Below are 25,010 nucleotides of genomic sequence, written 5' to 3'. Positions count from 1 at the left end.
ACTGCAACCTCCACCTCCCAGGTTCAAGTAATTATCTGCCTCAGCCTCCCAAGTAGCTGGGACTACAGGCAAGCGCCACCACACCTGGCTAATTTTTGTATCTTTAGTAGAGACAGGGTTTCACCATATTGGCCAGGCTGGTCTCGAATTCCTGACTTCAAGTGATCCACCCACTTTGGCCTCCCAAGTGTTGGGATTATAGGTGTGAGCCACCATGCTTGGCCTGCACTGACCTTTGAGAGTCGCAAAGGCTGAGCCTCACCTGTGCCCTCTCTGCCTTCTTGCCATTCATCTGCCAGAAGCCACCCTTTCCGTATCTAGAGGGTCAGCTGAACCACACATGAGACCTAGATAGACTGGGAACTGGGAGCTGAGAAAGGGTTAAGCATGGACATGGAGGAGTTGAGAGGCAGAAGCAAAGGAGAAAGTTAAAAATAGTGTTATTCAGCCTAGAGCAAGGAAGACAAGGGCACAGCTAGACTTCAGTTCATGACTGATCGGTTTGAGAATGATTCTTGCTTTTTTCCCCCTGCACTCTGAATAGGAAGAAGCTGACCTTCTGCCGCGGGAGACACTGGAGTTAGATGTTACCCAGTGTCCTGCGGCGACCAGATGCCAGAGTAGGAATCTAAGCTGAACGAGGCCCTGGGTCCTACTCTCTTGACACGTGATCTGAGGTGGCCTTGGGAACTCTACCTGTTCAGGAATGGGGGGCTATGATCCCAAAGCTTCTAGCTGCCAATTCTCACCAGGCCCCTGCTTGGTGCTGCTATTTCTTTCTCCACTTTTTCTAGCCTTTCATTTGTTTCCCTGCCCCCAACTGCTTCTTTTTATCTTTTCCCTTAACAAACAGGACTTCCAGAGCCCAGTGGATCCTCCCCCAGTTCTTCCTCCCGGGCCCTCAGTCTGTGAATACCTCTAGGCCCAAGCACTCAGCAGGGGGAGACAGGAATAACCAGCGCAGGTTCCTGGCTCAGACTCAGCCCCCAGCCGGGGCAGGGATTCCCAGCACTGGCCTTACTTAGTCCCCTCCTGCCCCAGGCTCGGCCAGAGGGCACAGGCGTGGGGAAAGAGCAGATTCCCTGCTGCCCAGGAACACGATGCCCTGGGACCAGACAGGCTGATGGTTTTGTCCAGCGTTTCGGAATCTTTTGGGAGGAGAGGAGAGGTTTCTTTGGCTTTAGCCATAAAAGGGAAGTTGGGTCTCCCGACTTTTGGGAAAATGCTTTTCTACTCGCCTCGCCTCCTGCTTTGCTGGAGTCAGAGGAGGGGCACAGCTGTCTTTGTTGGAAGAGCCGAAGAAGCAAAGTGGGAGGGCCAGGCCTCCACCCTGTTTCCTCACCATGAATGGAGAGGAACACCCCTTCCTCTGGGTCCTGGAGCTGGTCCTGAGCGTTCCCTTCCTGCCTCCAGCACCCCAGTTGTCATGCTCCCTCCAGAGCCAGAGGGGACAGAGAGGAGACAAGTCACAGCATGGCCATTCACAGACAAGAGAGAGACACAAGGTTGGTGTGAGCTCCCTGGAAGCCCCAGGATGTGATCTTTAATCGATGCTCCTGGCCTTGCCTCCCCACCCCCAGCCCAGGTGGCGTATGTACAGGATGCTGTGTGGAGGCCCAGGCAGAGGCAGCCTCCACTTCTCCCTGGGTTCTGCCACGGTAGGCACTCGCCAGGGCGGGGCAGGAGGATGCAGACAGCTGGGAGCCAGGGTGGACTGGTCACAGGAAGTCTCATGTTCCCTACCCCATATACATGAGCACACACAGACATGCCCGTGTGTGCAGAGGTATTCACACTTGTGCAGAGATGTGGATCCAAAAGCTGTGCCCAGATGCACTGTCCCTGTGTGCACGCGTGCACCACCACCGGACAGATGCCTTACAGCAGCTCAATAGTGTGACGCCCAGCCCTTTCCCCGCCCCACCTCAGCTTGTAGGGCTGGTGGGGCAGAGCTGGCTGGGGGGGTCCCTCCACTCAGCCCTTAAGTGGGCAGTGCCAGCTGGAGCTCACTGTGAGGACCCCACTGCTGTCAGGTGCATCCAGCCACCCAAAATGATGTCAGCGGGTCCCAGGCCTGTTTGCCCCTGAGGGGGTGTGAATAAACGGGGAGCAGGCCTGTTTGCCCCTGAGGGGGTGTGAATAAACGGGGAGCGATTTCCTCCACAGCGCCTCCTCGAAGGTGCCCCAGAAACAGAGGGCCTCAAACAGGCAGCTCACGGGCCCTGGGGTGTCAGAACTCCCTGGCGAGTGAGGGCAGGACACCCCTGGTGACAAGAACTGTATTCACTTGTGGCTTTCATCCATCAGGTAGCTGGCCCCCATCTTGCCCCTGCCAGCTACCTTTTAGGATCAAGGAGCCAGAGCTCTGCCCTCCCAAGCAAGGGTCAGGAGGGAAGGCCACCGGCAGGATTGTGTGAGAAGACTGAGGAGCTGTGCATGGCTCCGCCTGGCTCTCAGGCTCGCTGCAGCAGGGATGGGCGGGGGCACGTAATGGGGGAAACATCTGTAAACTTACTACCCGGCCCTGGAATGGGGGTAGGGAGTGGAATGGACTTGATGGGGCCTTAAGGACTTCTAGTAGCCTAGGATCGTCCATGAGGCTTCCCTTTCCTGCTTCCTCTTGCACATCCCAGGCAGAGCCCCTAACCCTCCAGGCACTGGGCCACCTTTGGCCTTCCCTACCTGGGAGAGTCCTCCCCAGAAAGATGGCCCAGGCGGGGACATCTAGGCCACACCAGGGGGCACCTAAACCCTGAGTTGGCCCCAGAATTACCCTTCTTGAAAGGGGGAAGGTACCATTTTATTTCAGGAACTATGTTTTCTAGACCCCGCCCCCCCAAATCCATGCGTCCTGACAGGGACAGCAGGACAGTTGTTTAGAATTGAAGACGATCTGGGACATGTGGTTGCCGTGCCCATAACCTAGGCCTTGGGCACAGCACAGGCAGCTTTGGTTTGAATCAGCACTCACACTTCCTCCAAGCTCAGCGGGGCTAAGCGGGGGCAAGCTGGGATGCCCAGCCCCTGCCTGTGCTCAGTGACAGGACTCTGGGCGTGGTCATCCTGGGGGAGGGTCTGGGGGATGGCCACACCTCAGTTTCTCTGGACCCCCCTGTAAATGTCAAAACATCCCCACATCTGCCCTGGCCCTAGCACCCCCGAGTTTACATTCATCGATTAAGATTCAGTTTTTAAAAATGTAGATGTCAGCCCCGTCCCCCTAGGTCCCAGAGAGGTAAGACCCTGGTCTCAGCTGCCTGGTTGCAAGGAGGGGCCATCCAGGCTAGGTCCACTGATGGCTGCCTGGGGGCATCCCTCCAGGCCCCCCCGAGTTGAGCTGTGGCAATCCATGAGATGGAAGCTACATTCACACGGGGGCGGGGGGTGGGTGTGCAAGGCTGAGTCGCAGGAGGTGGGCGGGGGACTGTGGAGGAAGTGCACTCCAGGCCTGGTCCACCCTGGTGGTGCCAAGGGCAGGGCCACAGCCCCCACCCAAACCCCTGCGGAGCCAGGAGTTGAAGGGTTTGGACCTGGAAGACATTTGCATGGTGCCTCCCTCCGTGGCTGGATGGGGGCAGCCTCGTGGTTCAGGGCCGAGACGGTGGGTGCCAGGCTTGGAGGGAGGCGGGTGGCACTTAGGCCCCTCCAGACCTGGAACGGAGAGGGGGCATCAGGGGAGGACATGAGCAGGGGCCACGGGGAGAGCCCCCCAGCAGGGCCCCCGGAGCTCAGTGCTGGGCCCTGGAGGCAGGCGGCAAGTCACAGGCTGGCCGGGGAAGGGATCTGTGTGAGGTCAGACAGTGGTGACATGGAAGACAAAACAGATGGGACGCACAGGGAGGGCCCTCCCAGGGATGGGGACCGCCAGGGGCACAGCTCCAGTTCCACTTGGTGGCGGGGGAGGGCCTGGCCGCAGCAGGGCAGTCGAGAAGGACGTGGCCTGAGCGGGCGAGGGCAGCAGGGACCTTCTTCCCTGAGCGAGGCTCTCCCACCCCTGCTGGGACAGCCTGGCAGCAGGGGTGGGGGAATCAGCCCCCGTTTCCCATCCACAGAACGCGGGGTGACGAATGAGATGGAGGAGACAAGGACAGCGGGAGGGATGACGTGGCCGGCATCACACTGCCCCCTGCTGGGTCGGGTCGTACCTTCCTCGGCGGATGTTTCTGCAGGGGGAGGATGGTGGAAGGGGAGAGGAAAAGGAGACATCTGACCTTCTGCTTCTCTCAGGGAGGGGCCTTTGGCTGCCATGAGACCCCTTGCCCCAGAGCAGGGCCAGGGTCCCCGGGGCCTGGACACTAATGTAAGGGCCTGGGAGAATTACCTAGGGCACCCCAGGTAATTACAAAAATTACAAAAATGCATCCCAGGTTCCAGTTCTGACTCCGCCACTAACTCAATCATGTGACCTTGGGCCGTGGGTTCCTCCTCTGCACATTAAGGGGGTTAGACCAGCACAAGGACCCCAGACTTAGACACGCACAAAGCATGATAGGCTGGGTGGGGACTGGGGACCAGAGGACACATGCCTGGCTTGGGCAGCCCCTGCCCAGCTCCACTCTGTGGCTATTCGGGGATGCTTAGAGGAACGCTGGGGTTCAACCTCCTCATGTTTCCAGAGCTGGAAATCCGAACTGCTAGTGTAAAATCTCCTGATTTCTTTTCTTTTCTTTTCCTTTCTTTCTTTCCTTTTTTTTCTTTTCTCCTTCCTTCCTTCTTTTCTTTTCTTTTTTTTTTTTTCAGTCTTGCTCTGTCGCTCAGGAGTGCAATGGCGCGATCTTGGCTCACTGTAACCTCCACCTACCTGGTTCAACCAATTCTCTGCCTCAGCCTCCCAAGTAGCTGGGATTACAGGTGTGTGCCACCATGGCTGGCTAATTTTTGTATTTTTAATAGAGACAGGGTTTCACCATGTTGGCCAGACTGGTCTGGAATTTCTGACCTCAGGTGATCCATCTGCCTTGCCTCCCAAAGTGCTGGGATTACAGGCGTGAGCTACCTCATCCAGCCTAAAATCTCCTAGTTTGGAAACGTTAAGCCCCGCAGGCGACTTGGGCCTATGACGTGTGAGCTCTGGTTTAGTTGAGTTTTCAGGGAGGGCCCCTCACCTCCACCAGTCAGGGGTTCTGACCCTCCCATCAAGGATGCCAGGGGGCACAGGGTGTGTGCGTCTCTTACTTAAATCCCCAGCCCGTGCCACCCAGGACGATGGCTGCAACCAGGACAGCCCCGGCGATGGAGCCAATGATGATGTTGGTGCCGCTGGGACCTGGGGAGAAGGGCAGGGCTTAGTTGACAAGGACAGGCATAGAGAGTGGGACAGACAGACCCCCCTTGGCCAGCTCCAGCCTCACCTTTATATCTCTCTGTCTCCCCTGTGGGTGGGGACGTGGGCAGGGGGTTGTGGATACTGCAGTCTTTGCCTGTCCAGTCTGGCTGACAGATGCACTTTCCTTCATTGCTGCAGACCTAGAGGCAGGGCAGGGCCAGGAGAGGTGAGCAGGGGCCTGTCCCCCCTTGAAAGCCTTTCCCGCCATCCCAGGCTCCAGGCAGTCACCCCGTGGTGGGAGCAAATCCGGCGCTCCCCACTGCCGGGGCAGGTGCTGAAGTTGAAGGCAGAGGCTGGCAGGCAGCGATGGTCCAGGCACAGCATGTTGGGCCCGCAGGCTGTGCCATCCTCCACGTAGCTCAGGTCAGAGCCGTCCGCCAGCTGCACGTGGCCTCCCCTGGGGAAGCGACACAGCCAGCCTCAGCCCTCTGTCTCCTCACCCCCAGCACAGCTGCAACCTTCCCTCCCTAGTCTTGGTCCTGGCAGCACCTGCAGTCCAGCTCCTTGCCCTGGTGGTAGAAGGTGACACTACTGATGTCTCCTACCAGGTCCCCTAGCCGAGGAGCTCCAGAGACGTTGACACAGAGGAGGAAGCCACACAGCACATCCCTGTTGGGGCACATAGAGACAGTGAGCCCCAAGTTTGACCTCAGACTCAACTACTGAACTCTAATCTGCCCTCACCCTGCACCCTGCCACCTGATTTGCCACGTTTCCGCCCATTGGGACTCACAGGCTCCTCCTGGGAGAACCTGTTGCCCCATCTCTGAAAAGTCTCACACCCCCCCTGGAGCTGAAAGGCCCTCTGGGAGCCTCAGTACTCACTGCTTACTGCACTGGACCCAGCCCGATCCTTTGCGCCCACAGCTCCCACGCTCAGTCCCCTCCACGTTCAGCTTCTCATAGCAGAAGCGATCAGCAGCCGCTGTGGGGAGAGGATGCCAAGTGTCACCTCACGCACCCCAGGACGCACCCCAGGACCCACCCCGAGACCTCAGGCCTGCATCTCCCACACTCTGGCCTGATCCCCAGGCTGCCTGCCTGGGTCCCTGAGATCCTGGGGAGCTACACGCTTGGGGGCCTGTTCAGTTGGAACCCACTCTCCCCAGCCCCTCAGCTCTGGATCCTCTGGAGTTCCCGCTCCTAGCCCTAGCCAGACTCACCATGGCCCCAAAGAGCCTGGCACTGCCGGTCCCGGGTTTTGCAGCGACCTCCGTAGCAGCGGCCCTGAGGGTCCAAGAATTAGGAGACAAGGGATGGAGATGCTGAGTGGTCACAGTGGAGACAAGAGACTGCCCTGAAGCCCAGGTTAGGAAGGCAGCCATCATACCTGCTCATGGTCACAGTAGTAACCGTCCAACTTGTGCAGGTTAGGGGGGCACTGTGGAGAGAGGGGTGGGGTTGAGCGGAGCAGCCCCAGGACTGGAGCTGAGGGCTGCCTCAGGGAGGAATGCTGGGGTGCCAAGTGCCCCTTATGTGGGGGCTCATGCCACAGGGCTCTTCCACGCCTAGGACAAGCCATCTGTCTGTTTCTGGACCCAGACCACCCGGATTTGCAAGCCCCAGAGCCGCTCCAGCCTCCCTCCCTCGTAGAGCTGGGAGATAAATGCCTGGTATGTAATTAGGTTGTAATAGATGTTAACTAATATTATCATCTACTCTGATCCCTAACCTACACCAGGCACCGGGCCAGGCGCTGGGAATACCAGCCAGACGATACATTCTGGTTTAATGATTGAAGGAACAAAGCCAGGAGCATGAAGAACCCCTTTCTCAGATAATAAAACTGAGTCTGATGACTGGGGGTTGAAGCCAGCTGTGGAGAGGACGGGAGTGCTGAGCACTCGCCCGGGAAAACTAAATCGACAAGGGTAGAGGTTGCCTCGCCCAGGGCTCCACAGGACGGCGGGGCCGGGCGGACCTGGCTCGAGTCACCGGTGCAGGTCTCCGCGATGTCGCACTCGTTCACGGCCTCTCGGCAGGACACACCCCGTGGCTCGTACTAGGGAAGAGACGCGCTCCCAGGGTCAGGCAGGATGGATGCCTCGGCCCTGCCCTCCCCAGGACGCCCGCTCCCCGGGCCCCCACGTCCCCAGGCCCTCCAGCTCCCCAGCGCCCCGTTTCAGGCCTGTTCTTATTTCCCTGCTCCCACCAACTCTTGCACGCTCCCCACCTCGCTCCCAGCGCACTCAGCACCGCCCCCAAGCCCGCCCACGTTCCCTTCCCTCCTTCCTTCTGGGCAGCCTTCCCTTCCCGCTCCTCGTAGCCCCGCCTTCAACATCCTTCAGCCCCGCCCCTTGCTCCCCATTGGCGCTGTCTTCGCATCAAGCCCCGCCCCAGAGGCCTCCGCCCACGAAGGCGCCGCTTCCCTCCCTAGCTCCCGCCCCTTATCTGAAGGCCTCCAATCGCTCCTCCTGCGCCCTGGCCCCGCCTCCCGGCCGGTCTTCCTTACCTTGCAGCGGCGACAGCAGAGCCCGTCGCTACACATGGCGTCGTGAGTCAGGGTACATTTCTTGCAGCAGTTGCCACCTGCGCGGCTGCACTCCTGAGGGACGCGGGAGAAGGGGAGGGAGGCGGGCGAGACCTAATCCTCCCAGTCGGACGCTCCCTAGTGCCCACCCCCGCATCCGGGTCCCCCACCTGGCGCCAGCACCACCGCTCACCTGCACGGAGCCGCAGTCGCACTCCTCCCCTGCCTCCACAAAGCCGTTCCCGCACTCTGGGGGGTCCAGGAGCTGGACCGGGAGGACAGGTCGGGAGTCTGACCCGGACCCCGCCCAGGCCCCGCTCCCATGCTCCCCGCCGCGGGGCTGGTACCTTGAGGGGCTTGTTGAAGAGGCAGCTCCCACCACCCTCCTGCAGAAACTGGTTGTACTCGTCGATGCTGCAGCGTGAGAACTTGCGGGGCAGGTAGAACCTGGATAGGGCGAGGGGAGGTGCCGCTGGCTGCTCCCTTCCAACCCACCCTCACCCGTCTCAAGGCTGGGGAGGGGGTACACTGGGGGACTTGGTCACCATCGCGAGGAGGTGGAGGATCTTCCCCGGGATTGCACCAGAATCCTCCCGCCTGTCCCTGTCGCTCCCCTCCCCTCCGCTGAACCTGGGGACTCGCAGCCGCGCTGGAGGGAAGGTGTCTCCATGCGAGGCTTGGGCGGCGCCCAGTGGCCACAATGCGCACTGCAGCCTGGCTGGTTTTGGTGTCCCAGCAGGGAAATCTGGGTCTCCCGGGGCAGTGTTTGCGGAAAACTGGGCTTCTTGGGATCCTGAGTGGTTCTGTGAGGTGGGCCTCTTGAGCCCCCTGGTCCAGACTGCCAAACAATACTCGCTCTAAGACTCCCCTCGCCCAAGACCTTCCCCCGGTTTGTCCAAGAACTCACCCAGTGTCCTCCATGATGCAGCCCAGCCAGATGTCCGGACACTTGCAGTCCCCTGAGGGGTAAGCCAGGCGGATATGAGGGAGGCCAAGGACCACCCCTCCCACTGACACCCTCCGCGTTCCAGAGCTGCTGGGCGTGGGCCACACGGGGGCTTCCGGGGGGCGGATACCTGCTGAGCTCCGGTGTTTGTTCCACATCATGCCCAGGTTCTGCCCCAGCGTCTGGGCAAGGGTCACGGCCATCGCCCCCATGTTGCCGTACTGGGGGTGGGGAAGATGGGGCACAGATGTCTACATCTTCCAACAGGCACGTCGTGTCCCTGAAGCCCCTTTCCCTCAGCCGCCACCCCAGCCATGTCCCCTCACTGCTCACCTCGTTCACACCCCCGCCCCGGGACAGGGAGCAGATGCCCCCCACGTAGGCTGCCCCGCTGCTGGTGCTCTGGAAAGTCCTGCCCCTGGAAGGCAGTGCGCTGTCAGGATGGCCTGCTGCCCTCCCCTGTGGCTCCCCGGGTGGTGGTGGGGCCTTGGGGAGCCCCTCACACTAGAGTCCTTCCTCGGGAGATGAGCCTGGCCCTTTACCTCAGCCTTGGTGACCCCAGGCAAGACCCTTCCCCGCCTCCTTGGGTTCTTGTTTTCTTTTCTTTTTTTTTTTGTCTTTCTTTCTTTTTTTTCATTTGAGACAGAATTTCACTCTTGTGGTCCAGATTGGAGTGCAGTGGCACCATCTCGGCTCACTGCAATCTCCACCTCCTGGGTTCAAGCGATTCTCCTGCCTCAGCCTCCCGAGTAGCTGGGACTACAAGTGCACACCACCACGCCCGGCTAATTTTTGTATTTTGAGGTGGGGTTTCACCATGTTGGCCAGGCTGGTCTTAAACTCCTAAACTGAAATGATCCACCCGCCTTGGCCTCCCAAAGTGCTGGGATTACAGGCATGAGCCATTGTGCCTGGCCCCTTCTTGGGTTCTTTTGCCCATAAGGCAAAGGAGAGGCTCCTAGTAGACCATGTCTAGTTGCAAGGCCCTTTTATTAGATTTTCTTCCCCTACCAGGGCACTGGGTCCCTGAGGAAGGGATGCTGGGACAGTTTAAAAGGGGAAAGACGGAACTAAGAGAAGGTGAGAGACAGAAGAGGACCACCAGGGCTAAGACAAGGGCATCAACCTCAGATTCGCGGGATGATGCCCAGCCTGTTGCACGTGGCTCGGGGGAGGTGGCAGGTGCAAGGTGAGCCCGGTCCCCAGACTCTGAGAGGAGCACCTGGCACAGGGCAGGTGTTAAGTAACCCTAAGGACTGTAGCAACTAGCAGAGGCTGGCAGGAGGTGTGGGGTGGGGGACTCACGAGAAGAGGTGGGTGGCATCGCTGGGCTCAGGCAGACCCTCCCGTCGGTAGACCATGAGCCGGGCCAGGGTCTCCAGGAGGTCATCCTGCACCTGGATCTTGTCCCCATCTGCCCATGTTTCCATGGCAACCAGGACGATGCGAGTGTTGAGCTGCTCCTTGTATATCTGGGGAGAAGATGAGGGGGCTGGAGGGTGGGAGTGGGTGTTGGGGCCAGGGCTGGAGGAGGACCTGTCTCTCTAGGAAGTGGGAGCCAGGGGCTGACAGTGCCCCCTGATGTGTGTGATGGGGTGGAGGCCATAAGGAGGAGGGAAGGAGGCAGGGAGAGCTGCTTACCACGTCAGCCAGGTTCACCACGGACTTGGCAAAGTTGCTGGTGAGGACCACCGACTGTCGCATCTGCTCAAACTGGGAGAAAGAAGAGTGCGAGGAGGGCGAGGCTCCTCTGGGGCCTCCTCCCAGTGTCACCCCCCATCCCTGCCCTGACACTCACCAGCTGGTGGTCGTTGATCACAATTAGCTCCACGTACTTGGTCTCACTGTGCACTGTAGGGTGGCCCCGGCGGACCTGGGGGGTGGGTGGGCACTTGGAATCAGTCCCTTCCATGTCTGACTGATCTCATGGCCAAGCCATGGGGATGGGGGGGTCTGAACTCCAGCCAGTGACAGTGCCAGCTCCCCACTGGCAGAGGGTGCCGTCCTTCCTCAGCTTTGGAATGAGGGCAGGCAGCCTCGGTTTGCCCAGGATGTGACCTCTGTAGATGCCAGCATTAGGGAAGGGGTGGGGGCTTCTCCCAGACACAGTCCCTGGTCCCCAGCCACATCCATCTGAGCCCTCCTTCGCCCCAGCCATGGATGGGGGTGCCCTCCTGCTCCGGGCCATGGCCCGAGGTCTCTCTGCAGCCTGTGGTCTGTGCAGCCCGAGGTCTCTGCAGCCCGAGGTCTGTGCGGGCCCCCGTACCTGCCTTTTCCTTCTCAGCCTCGGCCGGTTTGGAGGAGCCGACTGGGCAGGCACAGCAAACAGGCAGCCTGTGGGGAGGGGGCAGGTGAGGGGGGCACAGCCGGCCCCTCCCCACCCCCCCTTCCCTCCCTTACCTAGTTCCCTGCATCCGAGGGGATCTGGGAGGAGAGGGGTCCGGTAAATGAGGTGGGGAAGGGGTCCCTGCAATGAGGGGAAATTAGTTCTTGGGGTGCCAACTGGGTCTGCTCCAGGCCCACTTGGGGGGGCCAGATCCAGTCCTCACCCCCATCCCACCCTGGGGTGACCCAGAACTGGCCAGAGCTCCCATGTCAGATCTGATCTCCCAGATACTCAGATTCCGGGGTCAAGACCTGGGGGCACTCTGAGAGACAGGGGCAAAGGACATTGGAGCCCAATGGGAGGTCACTTAGGGGACAGAAGGGATATTGGAGCTGGGGGCACAGGGGGAGCTGGGGCACAGGAGGGAGGGAACCAGAGCTGGGGTCACTGAAGAGGGCAGTGAGGCTGGGGTTACTGAGGGAGGAGCAGGAGGAGGAAGAGGTGGCAGCAACAGCTGTTGGGACAAGCTTGGCAGAGCCACCAGAGAGGACGGCAAGGGGCTGTGTGGGGCTTACCTGAGGGGCTCCCCAAGGTCCAGCCACGTCTTGGGGCTCCACAATATAAGTCAAGTTCCCATCAGAGAAGACCCCACTGTGGAGAGAAAGGTGCAGCTCCCCACCGTCCCCAGGCCTGGGCCGGAGGCTTCTCCCAGCTGCCTGGCCCCTCCCGGTACTCACTGCAGCCCCTGGCAGGTGGAGAGGGCGGCAAAGGAGTGCAGGTTCCCCCGGAGCTTCCCCTGGTAGTAGCAGTGGTCTCCAGCCCCCTGGAGGAGCAGAACAGTGAGAGAACGCTGGCATGAGGCTGGGGGCAGCTGACAGGCCTCAAGGCTTTTTGGGGGCCACTGAAGCTGCCCTGTGTGCAGGTGGCCACAATCCCCGAGTACACCTGGGGCTCTGGAGCCTGTTTCTAGATGAGTGGTGCTCCTAATCTGTTGTGCCACCCTGGGCAAGTTCCTAGCCCTCTCTGGGCCTCCTTCACCTCATCTATAAAATGAGGAAGCTGGACTGTAGCAAAGGGTTTTTTTGTTGTTGTTTTTTGAGACAGGGTCTCGCTCTGTTGCCCAAGCTGGAGTGCAGTGGTGCAATCTTGGTTCACTGCACCCTCTGCCTCCCGGATTCAAGCCATTCTCATGCCTCAGCCTCCCAAGTAGCTGGGATTACAGGCATGTGTAATTACAGGCACATATAGCTAATTTTTCTTTCTTTCTTTTTTTTTCTTTTATAAGACGGAGTTTTGCTCTTGTTGCCCAGGCTGGAGTGCAATGGCACGATTTCAGCTCCCTGCAACCTCCACCTCCTGGGTTCAAGCGATTCTTTTGCCTCAGCCTCCCAAGTAGCTGGGATTACAGGTGCGTGCCACCATGCCCAGCTAACTTTTGTATTTTTAGTAGAGATGGGGTTTCACCATCTTAGCCAGCCTGGTCTCAAACTCCTGACCTCGTGATCCACCTGCCTCGGCCTCCCAATGTGCTGGGATTACAGGCGTGAGCCATCGTGCCCAGCCTGATTTTTCTATTTATTTATTTATTTGTTTTTTGAGATGGAGTTTCGCTTTTGTTCCCCAGGCTGGAGAGCAATGGCGTGATCTCAGCTCACTGCAACCTCTGCCTCCCAGGTTCAAACAATTCTCCTGCTTCAGCCTCCTGAGTGGCTGGTATTACAGGCACGCACCACCACACCTGGTTAATTTTATATTTTTAGTAGATACGGTGTTTCACCATGTTGGCCAGGCTGGTCTCGAACTCCTGACCTCAGGTGATCTGCCCACCTCAGCCTCCCAGTGATGGGATTATAGGAGCCCGGCCTACAGCAAGGGTTTCTAGCCTTTTGCTTGGGCTGAGGAAGGGATCAGACTCCTTTGAGAATAACAGGCAGTGTTTATTTAGCACCTACCATGTGCCCAGCACTGCTCTGTGTACTAACCATATATTATCTCATTTAATCATGTACTCGCCCCTAACATCACACACAACTTCATGCACTGCCTCCCAGGACAACCCTGGGCCTGTGGTTGACTGAGGAGTGATAGGCAGCATGTGTGCTCCAGGCCAGACTTGTGGGTTGGGACTGGGGGGACCTGCGGCACCCTTCCCCTCCAGCTCTGCCTCCTGCAGAATTACTTGTGCTCCAGTTACTGAACAGGCGGTGGGGGGTTGGGGGGGTGAGACAGGCTATTTATAGACACTCATTCATTTTCAGGCTCTAGAGCCTGCAGGGCTGGGACCCTGGTGTCCCAGGCAGCTGGGATTTTCCAGGTACTGAGTAAAAAGGGCCTTTCCTCAGCTGCCCCTCTCAGGAGAGTCTGGAGAGGGGGATTCCTGGCAGCCGGCTCGGAACAATGAGGGTCCCTGTAGGCCCCATGCAAGGCAGGTGGGCTGGCTGGGAGTCGGAGCTCTGGGGCCAAGTGAGGGGAGCTCGGGGCCCCATGCACTCAAGCTGCCCACTGTCCACGTTCAGAGCCTCTCAGGTCGGGAGAGAGGGAAGGTGCCGAGGGGCCAGGCCCAGGACCCCATCTCCAGCAGCCACCTGTCCCTATACCTGTGACCACAGAGCCACAGAAACAGCACCTCCCTTCCACCCCTGGCCCCGGTCCCTGCAGAGGCACTCACGGTGCTGTGCTGGGTTGTTCCCTCCCGGCTGAAGTGGCGCTCCACGTATTGCGAGGAGAGGAGGTGGCTGAGATAGAGGGGGCAGCGGGAAGGGGGGTCACGGGCGAGGTGAGGTCTGGCTTGGGGCCTGCCCCAGCTCAGGATCCAGGTACCCCCTGCCCTGGCTCAACCCCCAGCCCCCCAGCAGCCAGGCCCTCGCCATGCCTCCCCCACCCCACCACCACCCTTCCTCCTGGGCTCAAGGCCACACTCACTGGTTCAGCTCCAGGTCCAGGGTGAAGTTTGAGTTGAAGGCTGGGATGACGAAACTCACCTGGGCCAGATGGACAGGCTGGCGTGGGGGGAGGGCAGAGGGGGAGTCAACTCAGGGAGGCCTGAAGGTGGGAGTCGGGGGACCCCGAGACAGACAGTAGCCCTGGGAGGGGGTGGCCAGCCCTAGCAGCTGAGGGGACCATTGATTTGGGGACGAGATGCTTTGCCCAAGCTCTTCTTCCTCCACGACCCTGCTCCTTCACTAGTGGGCAGAGGCAGGAGTGCTCAGCCCTGAGCACAGCCGCCTTTCTGCCCTCTGGGCCTGGGCACCTATGCATCAGGGGGCTGGGCTGCAGGTGCAGTCGGGATGGAGAGGGCCAGGCCGGCCAGCCCTCTGCCTCATTATGCCCTCCTGGCTGGTGAGGGGCACCCCACCATCAGGCAGAGTAACAGGAGGGCCCCAGGAGTATCATGGGGAAAGGACAAACAGGAAGTGGGAGGCAGGACCCTTGCTGCCTGTTTCCCCTACCCTGGCGCCAGACTCTATCTACATAGGAGGCCTCGGACAGGGGCGAGTGGGTGGGAATGGATGGTTGCACCCCTGGAAACTGGGCGGCAGGCGGGTGCCATCCTGTTGGAAGGACTTGGCTCCTCTACCCCCAAATCCATTGCCCTCTGCCTCGCCCAAAGCAGCTCATCTTTAATATTTCAATCCCATGGTTAATTTTTAAACACGGAAGTTTTCCTGATAAATTTTTCAAAGTGCAGTGAGGCTGGAGGCTCCAGGTTGCCACGGCAACGCACCAGGCCTGAGCAAGATGGCGGCCCCCCAGGCCTGGGCGCTCGAGGACGCCCGGATCACAGCAACCCCAGGGCCCAGGAGGGGCTGAGAGGACTCAGGACTGGGGCCTTCTCCCTACCCCTTGTTCATTCCAGAAGACTGACTCCAGACCCCCACATGAGGGTCACCCACTCTGCCCTGCAGATGGGAGGCTTTTGTTCGCCGCCTGGCTTTTGTGGTGGGGACAGCAGGTTGCAGAAAGGAAGACAGCCCCAAGGTCACGGTCATGAAATCCATAGCCTGTGCCTTGTCGTTCTTCCTCCTCAACCACCTCATCACTGCTAGTCTTTACCGAGCACTTCTTGTGTGCCAGGCCCTGGTCTAAACACTACAAGTATCGCCTCGTTTGATATTCACAGCAACCCTATGGGATAGATTACTGCCATTCCCATCTGAAAGATAGGGGACAGGCACAGTGGGGCTGACCAACTTGCCCAAGGTCACATAGCTAAAAAGTGGTGGAGCAAGGGAGTCTGCTTCTAGGGCTGTCTCACCTTAAAGGTGGGGTAAAATGGAAGTGGGCCCAGTGTCCATGAGAGGTCCTGAGAGAGGAGCAATGGGGGACCAACGGCCAGGGCCTGGGTGAGCAGACCTCTGTGCCCCAAGGACACCGACTCATCCTATTCCAGGCTGACCAAGGCTCCCAGTTCCATCCTGAGCCCCTAAAGCATCGATCAGCCCGAAATAGAAAGTCAAGGACGAGGAGTTGCCACATCCTCTTCCCAGCCCATGGCCTGAACCATCCTGGCCTTCCCCTGCTCCCGGGACTGTTCCTGCTTGTTCTATCTGCCCTCCACCAACAAGCCCCTATGCCAGCCCCCTCCACAGCTGCCTAGAGGAGCAGTCTGCCAGACCCCTTGCCCCGATGCCGCTCTCTCACCGTGCAGCCTCAGGGATGACCCAGCAACCTCTCTGAGCCTCAGATTTTCCCACTGAAAATGGTCAGATGAGCCCAGATGCGAGGCCAGGAGGTTGGCTGTGTAGTGGGGCCGTCCTGGGCCTGGAGATTCCAGCAGAGTCTGCCCTGGCACCAACAGAATCTCCCTCACTCAGAAGGTCTGTGAGTCATCCCATCCCTGCTTCCTCTCTATAGAGGCCAAGCCAGCCCCAACTCTGGGGAAGGCCCCAGCTGATAGGGGAGCAAGGCCAGATACTTTAGGACCCTCCTTGTCTACCACCTCCTGCCGCCTGCTGAGCTCTCACCCCTTCCCCACCTGGTGCAGCTGAACTTCAGGGGTGGGCTGTCCCCTGCCCCAGCGGGACACAGGGCTTAGACCAGATAAGCCCCTGGGGCAGTGCCGGGGCAGCTGGGGCTGGGGGCTGGGCATGGCTGGAGGTGGCCCAAGAAGGGGCTGGGAGAGCCCCCAAAAGGCAGTGGGAGAGAGAGAGAGACCACATACCAAGGCATGTTTGTCTGGCCTGGCCCCATGTGGGGACACAACTCTGTCCCTAGTCTGAGGGAAGAGATGGGTCAGACAAACCTATCTCAGTCCGCAGAATCTCTGTGGCCCTGGCACCTGGGGGGTGGGGGGGGGTGGGGACTCCTGCTGGTACAGAGTCCCAAGACCACCCCAAGCCCAGCTTTAGCCCAATAATGTTCTTTTTTTTTTTTTTTTTTTTTTTTTTTGAGATGGAGTCTCACTCTGTCACCCAGGCTGTAGTGTAGTGGTGCGATCTCAGCTCAATGCAACCTCTGCCTCCTGGGTTCAAGCAATTCTCTGCCTTAGCCTCCCGAGTAGCTGGGATTATAGGCGCCCACCACCACACCCGGCTAATTTTTTTGTATTTTTAGTAAAGACAGGGTTTTACCGTCTTGGCCAGGCTGGTCTTTAACTCCTGACCTTGTGATCCACTGTTGGCATCCCAAAGTGTTGGGATTGCAGGTGTGAGCCACCCTGCCCGGCGAATGTTCTTTTTTAAAAATTAATTAATGTTTTTAGAGATGGGATCTCACTATGTTGCCCAGGCTGATCTTGAACTTCTGGGCTCAAGCCATCCTCCCGCCTCAGCCTCCCAAAATGCTGGGATTACAGATTTGAGCCTCTGTGTCTGGCCTGAGCCAATGCTCCATCAAAGCCAAACAGAGTTCCCTGCCTGGCTCTACTTTGTACCCCTGCCGGGCCTCTGACCTCATCCCATTGTCCCTCCATCCCTGGGGGGAGGGGCCTTTTGGTCTTGAGGTCACACCAGCCCTCAGCTGACCCTGTGCCCTGCACTTGTCTTTTGCTCCCCCGGCTGCCCAGGCTGTCACATGCTCCAGCTCATTTGATCTCAACCTGCCCAGGCTGTCTGGTCCTCATTTTACAAATGCCAGGATGAGGCTCAGGGAGACACCTGGAGGTGACTGACCCAGGGTCATGGCTGGGTGGCTGGGGAGGTGTGCGGCTGGATCTCACCCTGGGGCTGGAGTTCGGTCGCCACAGCAGCTGTGACCGCCTGGCAGGGGTGACCACCCCTTCTACCCGAGGCTCCTCTCTGGCTGGCCCACCCAGTCTCCTACACATCTGCTTCAGAGGACCGGTGCCTCGTCCTCTCTGTACCAGATGCGGGGTGCAGAGAGAAAAAGGCAAAGATTCTGCCAAATACCCAGAAGCACAAATACAGGTGCCTGGGCTCTGCCCCAGACCTACAGACACATAGTCTTAGGAAGGGGACTGAGGAGCTTTAGGATTCCCAAATGCTCCAGGAAATTCGAGAAGGGAGACCATTGCTCCTCACCACCTCCAGGTACAGCCCCTCATGTGCTGACTCCGAACTCCTGCCCCGACCTCCCTCTCCTCTCCACCCTCACCTGCACGGCCTGCACCTGCCAACCCACACAGAGCTTTGGCGCCCTCTGCCTCTGGGCCTTTAAGCACACAGTAGACATACACTTATTTGATCACTGATTTGGATTTTCAGGTGGGTGACCTTTAGTCCCCTGGAGCAAGGGCTATGCCTGCTTTTTTCCCTGCCCACGGGCTCAACACTCACATTGAATGGAAAGGCATCACAAGGCCTGAGATAAGCTGCTTCATGCCCCCGGCCTCAGTTTTCCCCTCGGTAAAACAGAATTGTTGGGCTAGGAACGGTGGCTTGTGCCTGTAATCCTATCACTTTGGGAGGCCAAGGTGGGCGGATTGCCTGAGCTCAGGAGTTTCAAGACCAGCCTGGGTAACGTGGTGAAACCCTGTCTCTACTCAAATACAAAAGAAATTAGCTGGGCGTCGCAGTGTGTGCCTGTAATCCCAGTTACTCGGGAGGCTGAGGCAGGGGAATTGCTTGAACCTGGGAGGCGGAGGTTGCAGTGGGCCAAGATCGTGCCACTGCACTCCAGCCTGGGCGACACGCAAAAAACTCTGTCTCTACAAAAAAAGAAAAGAAAAACCAGGATTGTTGTGAGGATTAAATAAAAGCCCTTTTGAATGTGTTATCATAAGGGTCAATAATAAGAAGAAGAAGGAAGTGTAAATGTTCCAGCTGAACAGGGCTTTGAGGAACTGGATAAATAACCTCTTTGGGGCCGGGCGCGGTGGCTCAAGCCTGTAATCCCAGCACTTTGGGAGGCCGAGACGGGCGGATCACGAGGTCAGGAGATCGAGACCATCCTGGCTAATACGGTGAAACCCCGTCTCTACTAAAAAATACAAAAAACTAGCCGGGCGACGAGGCGGGCGCCTGTAGTCCCAGCTACTCGGGAGGCTGAGACAGGAGAATGGCGTGAACCCGGGAGGCGGAGCTTGCAGTGAGCTGAGATCCGGCCACTGCACTCCAGCCTGGGTGGCAGAGCAAGACTCCGTCTCAAAAAAAAAAAATAAATAAAAAATAAATAAATAAATAAATAACCTCTTTGGATCACCTACTGTGACAGGGACATGCCAGAACAGTGGCCTTATGCTCCAGATCTGGGTGGATGGTGTGATTTACTTGTCAGGTGTCTCACCTGAGGATGTCTTTCTGGGATCTCCTCCCACAAGGAGATACCACCACCTTGTGGGCCGGGTGGCTGCAAACTGGGAGGAGCCAGAGAGGCAGGAGCTCCGCCTGGGAGTATGTCCCAGTTGGGAGAAACCCCCCACCCACCCACCCACCTGCCAGCTCCCCCTACCCGCCCCTGGCAATGCGTTGGGTGCTCCATTTATCAAGAGGACAGCGGGATTCCCAGACAATGAGAACATCCAGACGAATTTCCAATGATGGGATTTGACCTACATTTTTGAGAACAGAGCCACCTCCTTACAGGGTCATCAGTCCCTCTGGGGACAGACTCTGGACAGCTGAGTTCCTCTAGGCAGCCGGGAGGGTGCTTGGGTGAGGCCAAGCCCACAGGCCAGAGTCCTGCTCATGTGGTTTCTCCCCTGGACCCCGCCTGAGCCTGACAGGTAACCCCTAAATATCCTGGCTCCTGTTTCTCACACCCAGCCCTCATGCCAGCACCAGGGCCCAGCACCCTGCCTGGACACTCAGAGATGTTGACCATCGGCTATTTTGCCAGATCTCGGGCTGGACACCTGACATTCGTCATCTCAAGTCCTCACAGCAGCCTGAGAGATGGAAACTATGAGCGTATCCCCATTTTATGAATGAGGAAGTTGTGGTTTAGGGGGCTGAGTGGCTGGCTTAGGTCACACAGTCAGAAGCAGAGGAGCAGGCCCTGCACTAAGGCTGTGCCACCTCAAAGCCACAGCATGCAGCCTCTAACACCAAAACCAAGCCTGCTCAACTCTCTGGCATCGCAGGGCTCAGTTTATGCCCCCACCTCGCTCCTGGGAACAAGCTGGGCCCAGCACATATCCTAGCCCTGGCTTCTAGCTACCTGCCTCAACCTAGGAGGTAGCTACTTTGGCCACACACACTATAACATGGCCTTGGCTCTAGTGGGGTATCAGGGCCCCAGGCACAGACCCTGGTCCCCCTGTGGCACCCTGCCGGCCCATCTTCAAGAGCTGGGGGCGAACCTGATTCAACTGCCCTTCATCTTTCTGCAGGAAGAAAACACAAACACTGTTGCAGCACACGCCCACCGTGGAGGGCTTCTAGGGTGGCGTCTTCAGTAAATGCTGGCCAGGGCAGCTCTCGCAAGAGCTTAGCCCAGAGACTGAGGCGCTCCTCCCCTTGCTGGCTCAGATGAGCTTCCATGTACCAGGTCTGTGACCTCCTCACCCCTGACCCTAATCACCTCCCCATGTCCTGCTCTCTCCTTGTTCCCAAGGAGTCTGGGTCTCCCCGGGGGCAGGCATAACCCACACAGCAGCCTGGTGTGAATCAGAAAAAGGTGTCCCAAGACCAGGTGAGGTGGCTCACGCCTGTAATTCCAGCACTTTGGGAGGCCAAGGCTGGTGGATCACTTGAGGTCAGGAGTTCGAGACCAGTTTGGCCAACATGGTGAAACCCCGTCTCTATTAAAAATACAAAAATTAGCTGGAAGCAGTGGTGCACGCCTGTAATCCCAGCTACTTAGGAGGCTGAGGCACAAGAATTGCTCCCTCGCTGGGAGGCAGAGGTTGCAGTGAGCCCAGATCATGCTGCTGCACTCCAGCCTGGGTGACAGAGCGAGACTGTCTGAAAAAAAAAAAAAAAAAAGAAAATGGGGTCCCCCTGCAAGTAAGAATGCATGTGGCCCCATAAGCCCACGGATTGCATTCAGCTCACTTACCCCTTGCCCAGTCACCCTAGTCCAGTGAACAACCAGCCCAACTGTACATGGTAGTTTTGTCTGACCCGTACCACGCCTCAGCTGCAGGCTCCCTGGGACCACAGGTTTCTGCACTCCCAGAAGCTCCCCCACTTCTCTGGGCCTCAGGCCTAGCCTGCTTCCAGGCTGGACAGAAGTGAGGGGGTTGAGTGCAGTGGCAGAGAGAGGGCAAGGGTGCGTCTGTGTCTCTCTTCCCTTCAGCCCAGAGCAAGAAGTGGCAGTGCGCTGAGTGAGATCCCTGCTTTGGGGATCAGTCTTGACTCCGTGCTCAAGTGCTGTGTCACTTGGGGCAGTTACGTTGCCTCTCTGTGCCTGTTTCTCCATCTGCGAGATGGGAATAGCAGCCCCACCTCTGGGAGCTGTGTTGAAGATTAAATAATTACACGTAAAGGAGTGCCTGCTGCAAAAAGGCCTAGTAAATATTATAATTTTTATAGCTTGTTCTTTTTGTTGTCGTCGTTGTGTTGTGTGAGACAGGATCTCACTCTGTAGCCCAGGTTGGAGTGCAGTGGTGCAACCATAGCTCACTGCAGCCTTGAACTCTTGGACTCAAGCGATCCTGCAGCCTCAGCCTCCGGAGTAGCTGGGACTACAGGTGCGCACCACCATGCTTGTGTAATTTTTTTTTTTTTTTGGTAGAGACGGGGGTCTCACGATGTTGCCGAGGCTAGTCTCAAACTGCTGGTCTCAAGCAATCCCCTAACATTGGCCACTGTGAGCCAATGCACCCAGCCTAATTTCTCCAGCTTCTAATTCCTTCCCAACCACTGTATCTCTTCCTCGGTCCCAGCTGCACCCCCACCCTCGCCCCCATCAAGCCAGGAATCCTCAGCACGTAAAGCCCTTTCCCATCACCACCTCCTGATAGTAGGTGGGACTGAGATATGTTACTATCCTGATTTTAGGGAACAGGAAACGAGGGCTCTGAAAAGTCAAGCGACCAGCCCAAAGCCACAGCGGCTCAGCGCTCCAGGCCCTGCCAGCCAGCATGTGCCCCTGGACTTGATACATGACCAGAGATCTTGCTGCCAGCTCAACACCAGTTGGGCCTGAAGTTCTAAACCAGGGCAGTAAGTTAAGGCAAAACCCAAGCAGCGCTCGGCTAGGGTACTTCTGGCTAGGACACGCACAGGCTCAAGTTCACACTGGATCCACCATCAGACCCCGTGGCTCTGAGGCCAAAAGCGCTCTAACCCCGGGAGAAATGCCAGGCAGGAGATTGAGGGTTTGCCATATCTCCTTCCCATTAGGGAAAATATTCTGGATGTGTCTTTTTGTCTCCTTGCTCTGGGTGGAGTTGGGAGACTGCCTCCTGGACCCAAATCCAGAGAGCCCTGGAGGCAGAACTGGGAAGTGCCCTGGTGTGGAGAAAACTCCCAACTCCACTGCTTAAGATCTGATTGACTTTGGGCAATTTACTTCATCCCTCTAAGCCTTAGTTTGCTTATCTGCAAAATAGGGCTGACCAGAGTTATAAGCTGCCGGGCACGGTGGCTCACGCCTGTAATCCCACCACTTTGGGAGGCTGAGGTGGGCGGATCACCTGAGGTCGGGAGTTTGAGACCAGCCTGACCAACATGGAGAAACCCCATCTCTACTAAAAATACAAAAAATTAGCCAGGCGTGGTGGTGCACGCCTGTAATCCCAGCTACTCAGGAGGCTGAGGCAGGAGAATCGCTTGAACCCAGGAGGTGGAGGTTGGGGTGAGCAGAGATCACACCATTGCACTCCAGCCTGGACAACAAGAGCGAAACTCCATCACACACACACACACACACACACACACACACACACACACACACACGCAAAGTTACAAGCCTTACAGAGTTGGGAGAAATAAGTGATGTAAAGTGCATACAAAGCTTGGCAGAGTGGCCCATAGAACTCCACAGCTTTGGGACCTCAGGGGAAATTGAGGCACAGATAAGACAGGGCCCCAAACAAGTCCCTTGAGGAGGTTGCCACGAGGGTCCTAGGAAGTCTCAGTCCCAGAAGACCCCAAAATTGGAGATAATCACTGCCTGGCAGATCCACGGAACTCCATTTCCTCCCCCCCAGGCTCTCAGACACCCCTCAGAAGTATCTGGAATCGGTGGATCACATACACAACTCACATGCACCCACTCACCTGCAGAAGAACACAGAGACCCCCAACCTAACCATTTCAACTGCACCCATCCTGACCTTCCCACGCAGCTGCAGACACCACCACAGGCCAGAACCTCCTATCCTTTGCCGCCTCTGTCTCTGCTCAGAAAGGGTCCGGCTGAAGGAGTGACCTGTCCAGTCGGAATACTTGACTTTTCATCCCTACCTGACTCCAGGCTTTCCTTCATCTCTGTCCCCTGACCCCATGGTGGCATCCCTCCATGACTCAATCTGCATATCCCTTAAAGCACAAGCCAGAGCCCCAGCAGTCGGGTGGACCATCAGTTCCTCCATAGTGTAACCATGGGGTTCACAGTTCACAGGTAGCGAGTGACACCAGGCAAGACAGCCAGACTCAGTGGCCAGGACACCCCATCCCTGGCCCTGGGACCACGCACCTCCCAGGGAGCCTGGGCAGTCACTGAAGGCAGCTTCCACCCACCACCCCACCCCCAGTGCCCACGGGCCTCGGACCATTAGCCCCCTCCCCCTGCCCCTCTGCACGGCCCTGAGTGATGGTCCATCTATTATGCATGCTCCCTTCCTGCTCCATCCATTTCATCAGTATTCTCCACCCCTGTACCACCCCGCATCCCCCTCTGCTCCCCTCCCTTAAGGGCTTTTAACCAAGTACATTAGGCAGGGCCAGATGCCAGTCTGACAGATGTCCGTAATGTTAGCCTCCGTTTCCCTCCTTCCTCCCTCTGCCCAGCCCAATTTACCTCCCACCACTCCCAGCTGCCAAAACTTTCCAGGCCTCAGTTGTACCCCTCCTCTGCGTCTCTCCCCTACACCTCCTATTTGTGCCGGGCCTTTGCCAGCCAACCCGCCCTCTGCTGCCCTGTTGGCCTGGCTCACTTTCAGCTCCAGCTCTTGGAGCACTGGGGCGTGCTGAATGAATATTCCATCTGGGTGATTATTATTCACATGATATTAATTAATTATTAATTGCAATTAATCTCCTTCATGCCTAACCTTCCTCTGGGAGGCAGGTGGGGCCTGGCAGCTGGAAGGGACAGTGGGCAGGCAGGTAGAGCTGGCCTGGGGCCTCAAGTTATTTTCCAAGGCCCCACCTTCAGTCAGGACAGGAAGGAGAACAACAAGCCTATCTGGGCACTGTGTGGAAACTGAGGCAGCAGCAAGCACTAAGCTGTTCCACGAAAGCCCACTGAGGTGGCTGTGATGAGAACCTGGGAACCCTAATCCCTGACTGGAATCTGGGCTGCCTCTCCCTGCCCCCCACTTGCCCCATCCAAGCCCTGTTTTGAGCAGAACCACTAGCTTTGGCGAGAGCGAAGCAGGGGGCCGTTGGAAGGCTGACCCAAAGCGGGCCTGAGACCTACGCATTAGGCGTCCCTGAACACTGAGGACAGGGGGCCCTGCAATAATGGGAGGGGGCCCTGGGGTTGGGCAGTCTTGGGCTCCCCACCAGTGGGCTCCAGCACCCACCTGATAGCCCACTGTACGGAAGGGGACTCTGCGGGGCAGCTGCTGAGGAGGGCTCCAGCACTGGCTACCCCGTGCGCTCCCAGGGGCTCGAAGGCCTGCTTTAGCCCCTGGCCTCACCACCCAGCCCCACTCACCGGGCCCCCTGGTGGCTCCTGGCGGACCCTGGTGTCCAGTTGCTGCTTTCGGACCTCTCCCCCGGAGCTCTCCCTGACCAGACGGCTGGGTTCGGTGACCTCAGGGGCTCCTGGGCCCCCCAGCTGGGGTAAGCGCCCCCATCGCAGAGCTCCAGCAGAACCTTGGGTCCCAAGACCTGGGGAAACAAGGCCATGGCTGCAGGCAGCTGCTCATCCTGGGGCAGGAGACTTGGGAAAGGGGTGGACATGGCGCATCCCCCACTCTGGTGTGGCCCCTGGAGCCCTAGGGCCATCCGGGTGGGGAGGATCTGGCTGCCCTGCAGAGGCAAGAGCCCGCGGGGAGGGGGCCAGGAGCTTTACGCCCGCTCAACCGTCACGACTGCCCCCCCATCCGCCCAAACCCGCAGAGACCTGCAGAGCTGTCCGGTCGGCGGCAGGGGCAGGGACGCGGTGGGCCTGGCCAGCTGGGGACAGGTGGGTGGACGCACCTTTCCTCCTCTCCCGCTCCCCCACCCTCCCGCGCTCCGGACCCGCTGTCACCCTGAGCACTGCAGGAAAAGGTGGCTGCAGCAGCAAGCGCCGCACATCTCGGGGCGGGGGCAGGGAGGGGGCGCCGGGGCCAGGTGGGGGTCACTCACCAGGCGGAGGGAGCAGCGGCAGCAGCAGAGCCGCGAACGCCCAGCGCCGCAGCAGCCTCATGGCTCGCTCATTCCTCCCGGTCCGGGGGATGCGGCTGCGAGCGGCGCGGGGAGGGCGGGAGCAGGGACGGGGGTGG

General features: G+C 58.4%; 1 protein-coding gene across 2 annotated transcripts; it reads right to left on the bottom strand.

The window, feature by feature from the left end:
- Positions 1 to 1,506: 1,506 nt before the first annotated feature.
- ADAM11 (ADAM metallopeptidase domain 11) lies at positions 1,507 to 24,934 on the bottom strand. 2 transcript variants are annotated; one of them, XM_010353988.2, is made up of 26 exons: positions 24,874 to 24,934; positions 24,236 to 24,411; positions 13,991 to 14,067; positions 13,737 to 13,803; positions 11,806 to 11,891; positions 11,644 to 11,719; positions 11,143 to 11,209; positions 11,009 to 11,076; positions 10,541 to 10,615; positions 10,384 to 10,455; positions 10,048 to 10,214; positions 9,076 to 9,160; positions 8,873 to 8,963; positions 8,704 to 8,755; positions 8,144 to 8,243; positions 7,990 to 8,061; positions 7,779 to 7,871; positions 7,248 to 7,328; positions 6,657 to 6,707; positions 6,490 to 6,553; positions 6,152 to 6,251; positions 5,816 to 5,935; positions 5,555 to 5,723; positions 5,352 to 5,466; positions 5,176 to 5,266; positions 1,507 to 4,163 (listed from the first exon to the last, which is right to left on the bottom strand). In XM_010353988.2, exons 1-26 carry the CDS (start codon positions 24,932 to 24,934, stop codon positions 4,115 to 4,117), a joined length of 2,325 nt encoding a protein of 774 aa, XP_010352290.1. In that variant the 3' UTR covers positions 1,507 to 4,114. The 2 variants fall into 2 exon arrangements, with proteins under 2 accessions (XP_010352290.1, XP_030779694.1); XM_030923834.1 differs by lacking the exons at positions 11,644 to 11,719; positions 11,806 to 11,891; positions 13,737 to 13,803; ... (1 more) ...; positions 24,236 to 24,411; positions 24,874 to 24,934 and having other exon boundaries at positions 11,013 to 11,076; positions 11,143 to 11,156.
- Between the last annotated feature and the right edge of the window lie 76 nt (positions 24,935 to 25,010).

This window comes from Rhinopithecus roxellana, chromosome 19 (genome assembly GCF_007565055.1).
Source record: "Rhinopithecus roxellana isolate Shanxi Qingling chromosome 19, ASM756505v1, whole genome shotgun sequence".
Lineage (NCBI taxonomy): Eukaryota > Metazoa > Chordata > Mammalia > Primates > Cercopithecidae > Rhinopithecus > Rhinopithecus roxellana.
The sequence above is the reverse complement of the archived record's forward strand: the minus strand, read 5'-3'. Positions and strand labels throughout refer to the sequence as shown.

What these genes read in the sequence shown, in the direction of transcription:
- ADAM11 (XM_010353988.2), bottom strand. Translation starts at nt 24,934, where the DNA reads ATGAGGCTGCTGCGGCGCTGGGCGTTCGCGGCTCTGCTGCTGCCGCTG. An exon ending in TCTGCTGTCGCCGCTGCAAG is followed by an intron (nt 7,329 to 7,778) that starts GTAAGGAAGACC and finishes TCTCTTCCCTAG; the next exon opens with TACGAGCCACGGGGTGTGTC. An exon ending in GGCAAGGAGCTGGACTGCAG is followed by an intron (nt 5,724 to 5,815) that starts GTGCTGCCAGGA and finishes TCGCTTCCCCAG; the next exon opens with GGGAGGCCACGTGCAGCTGG.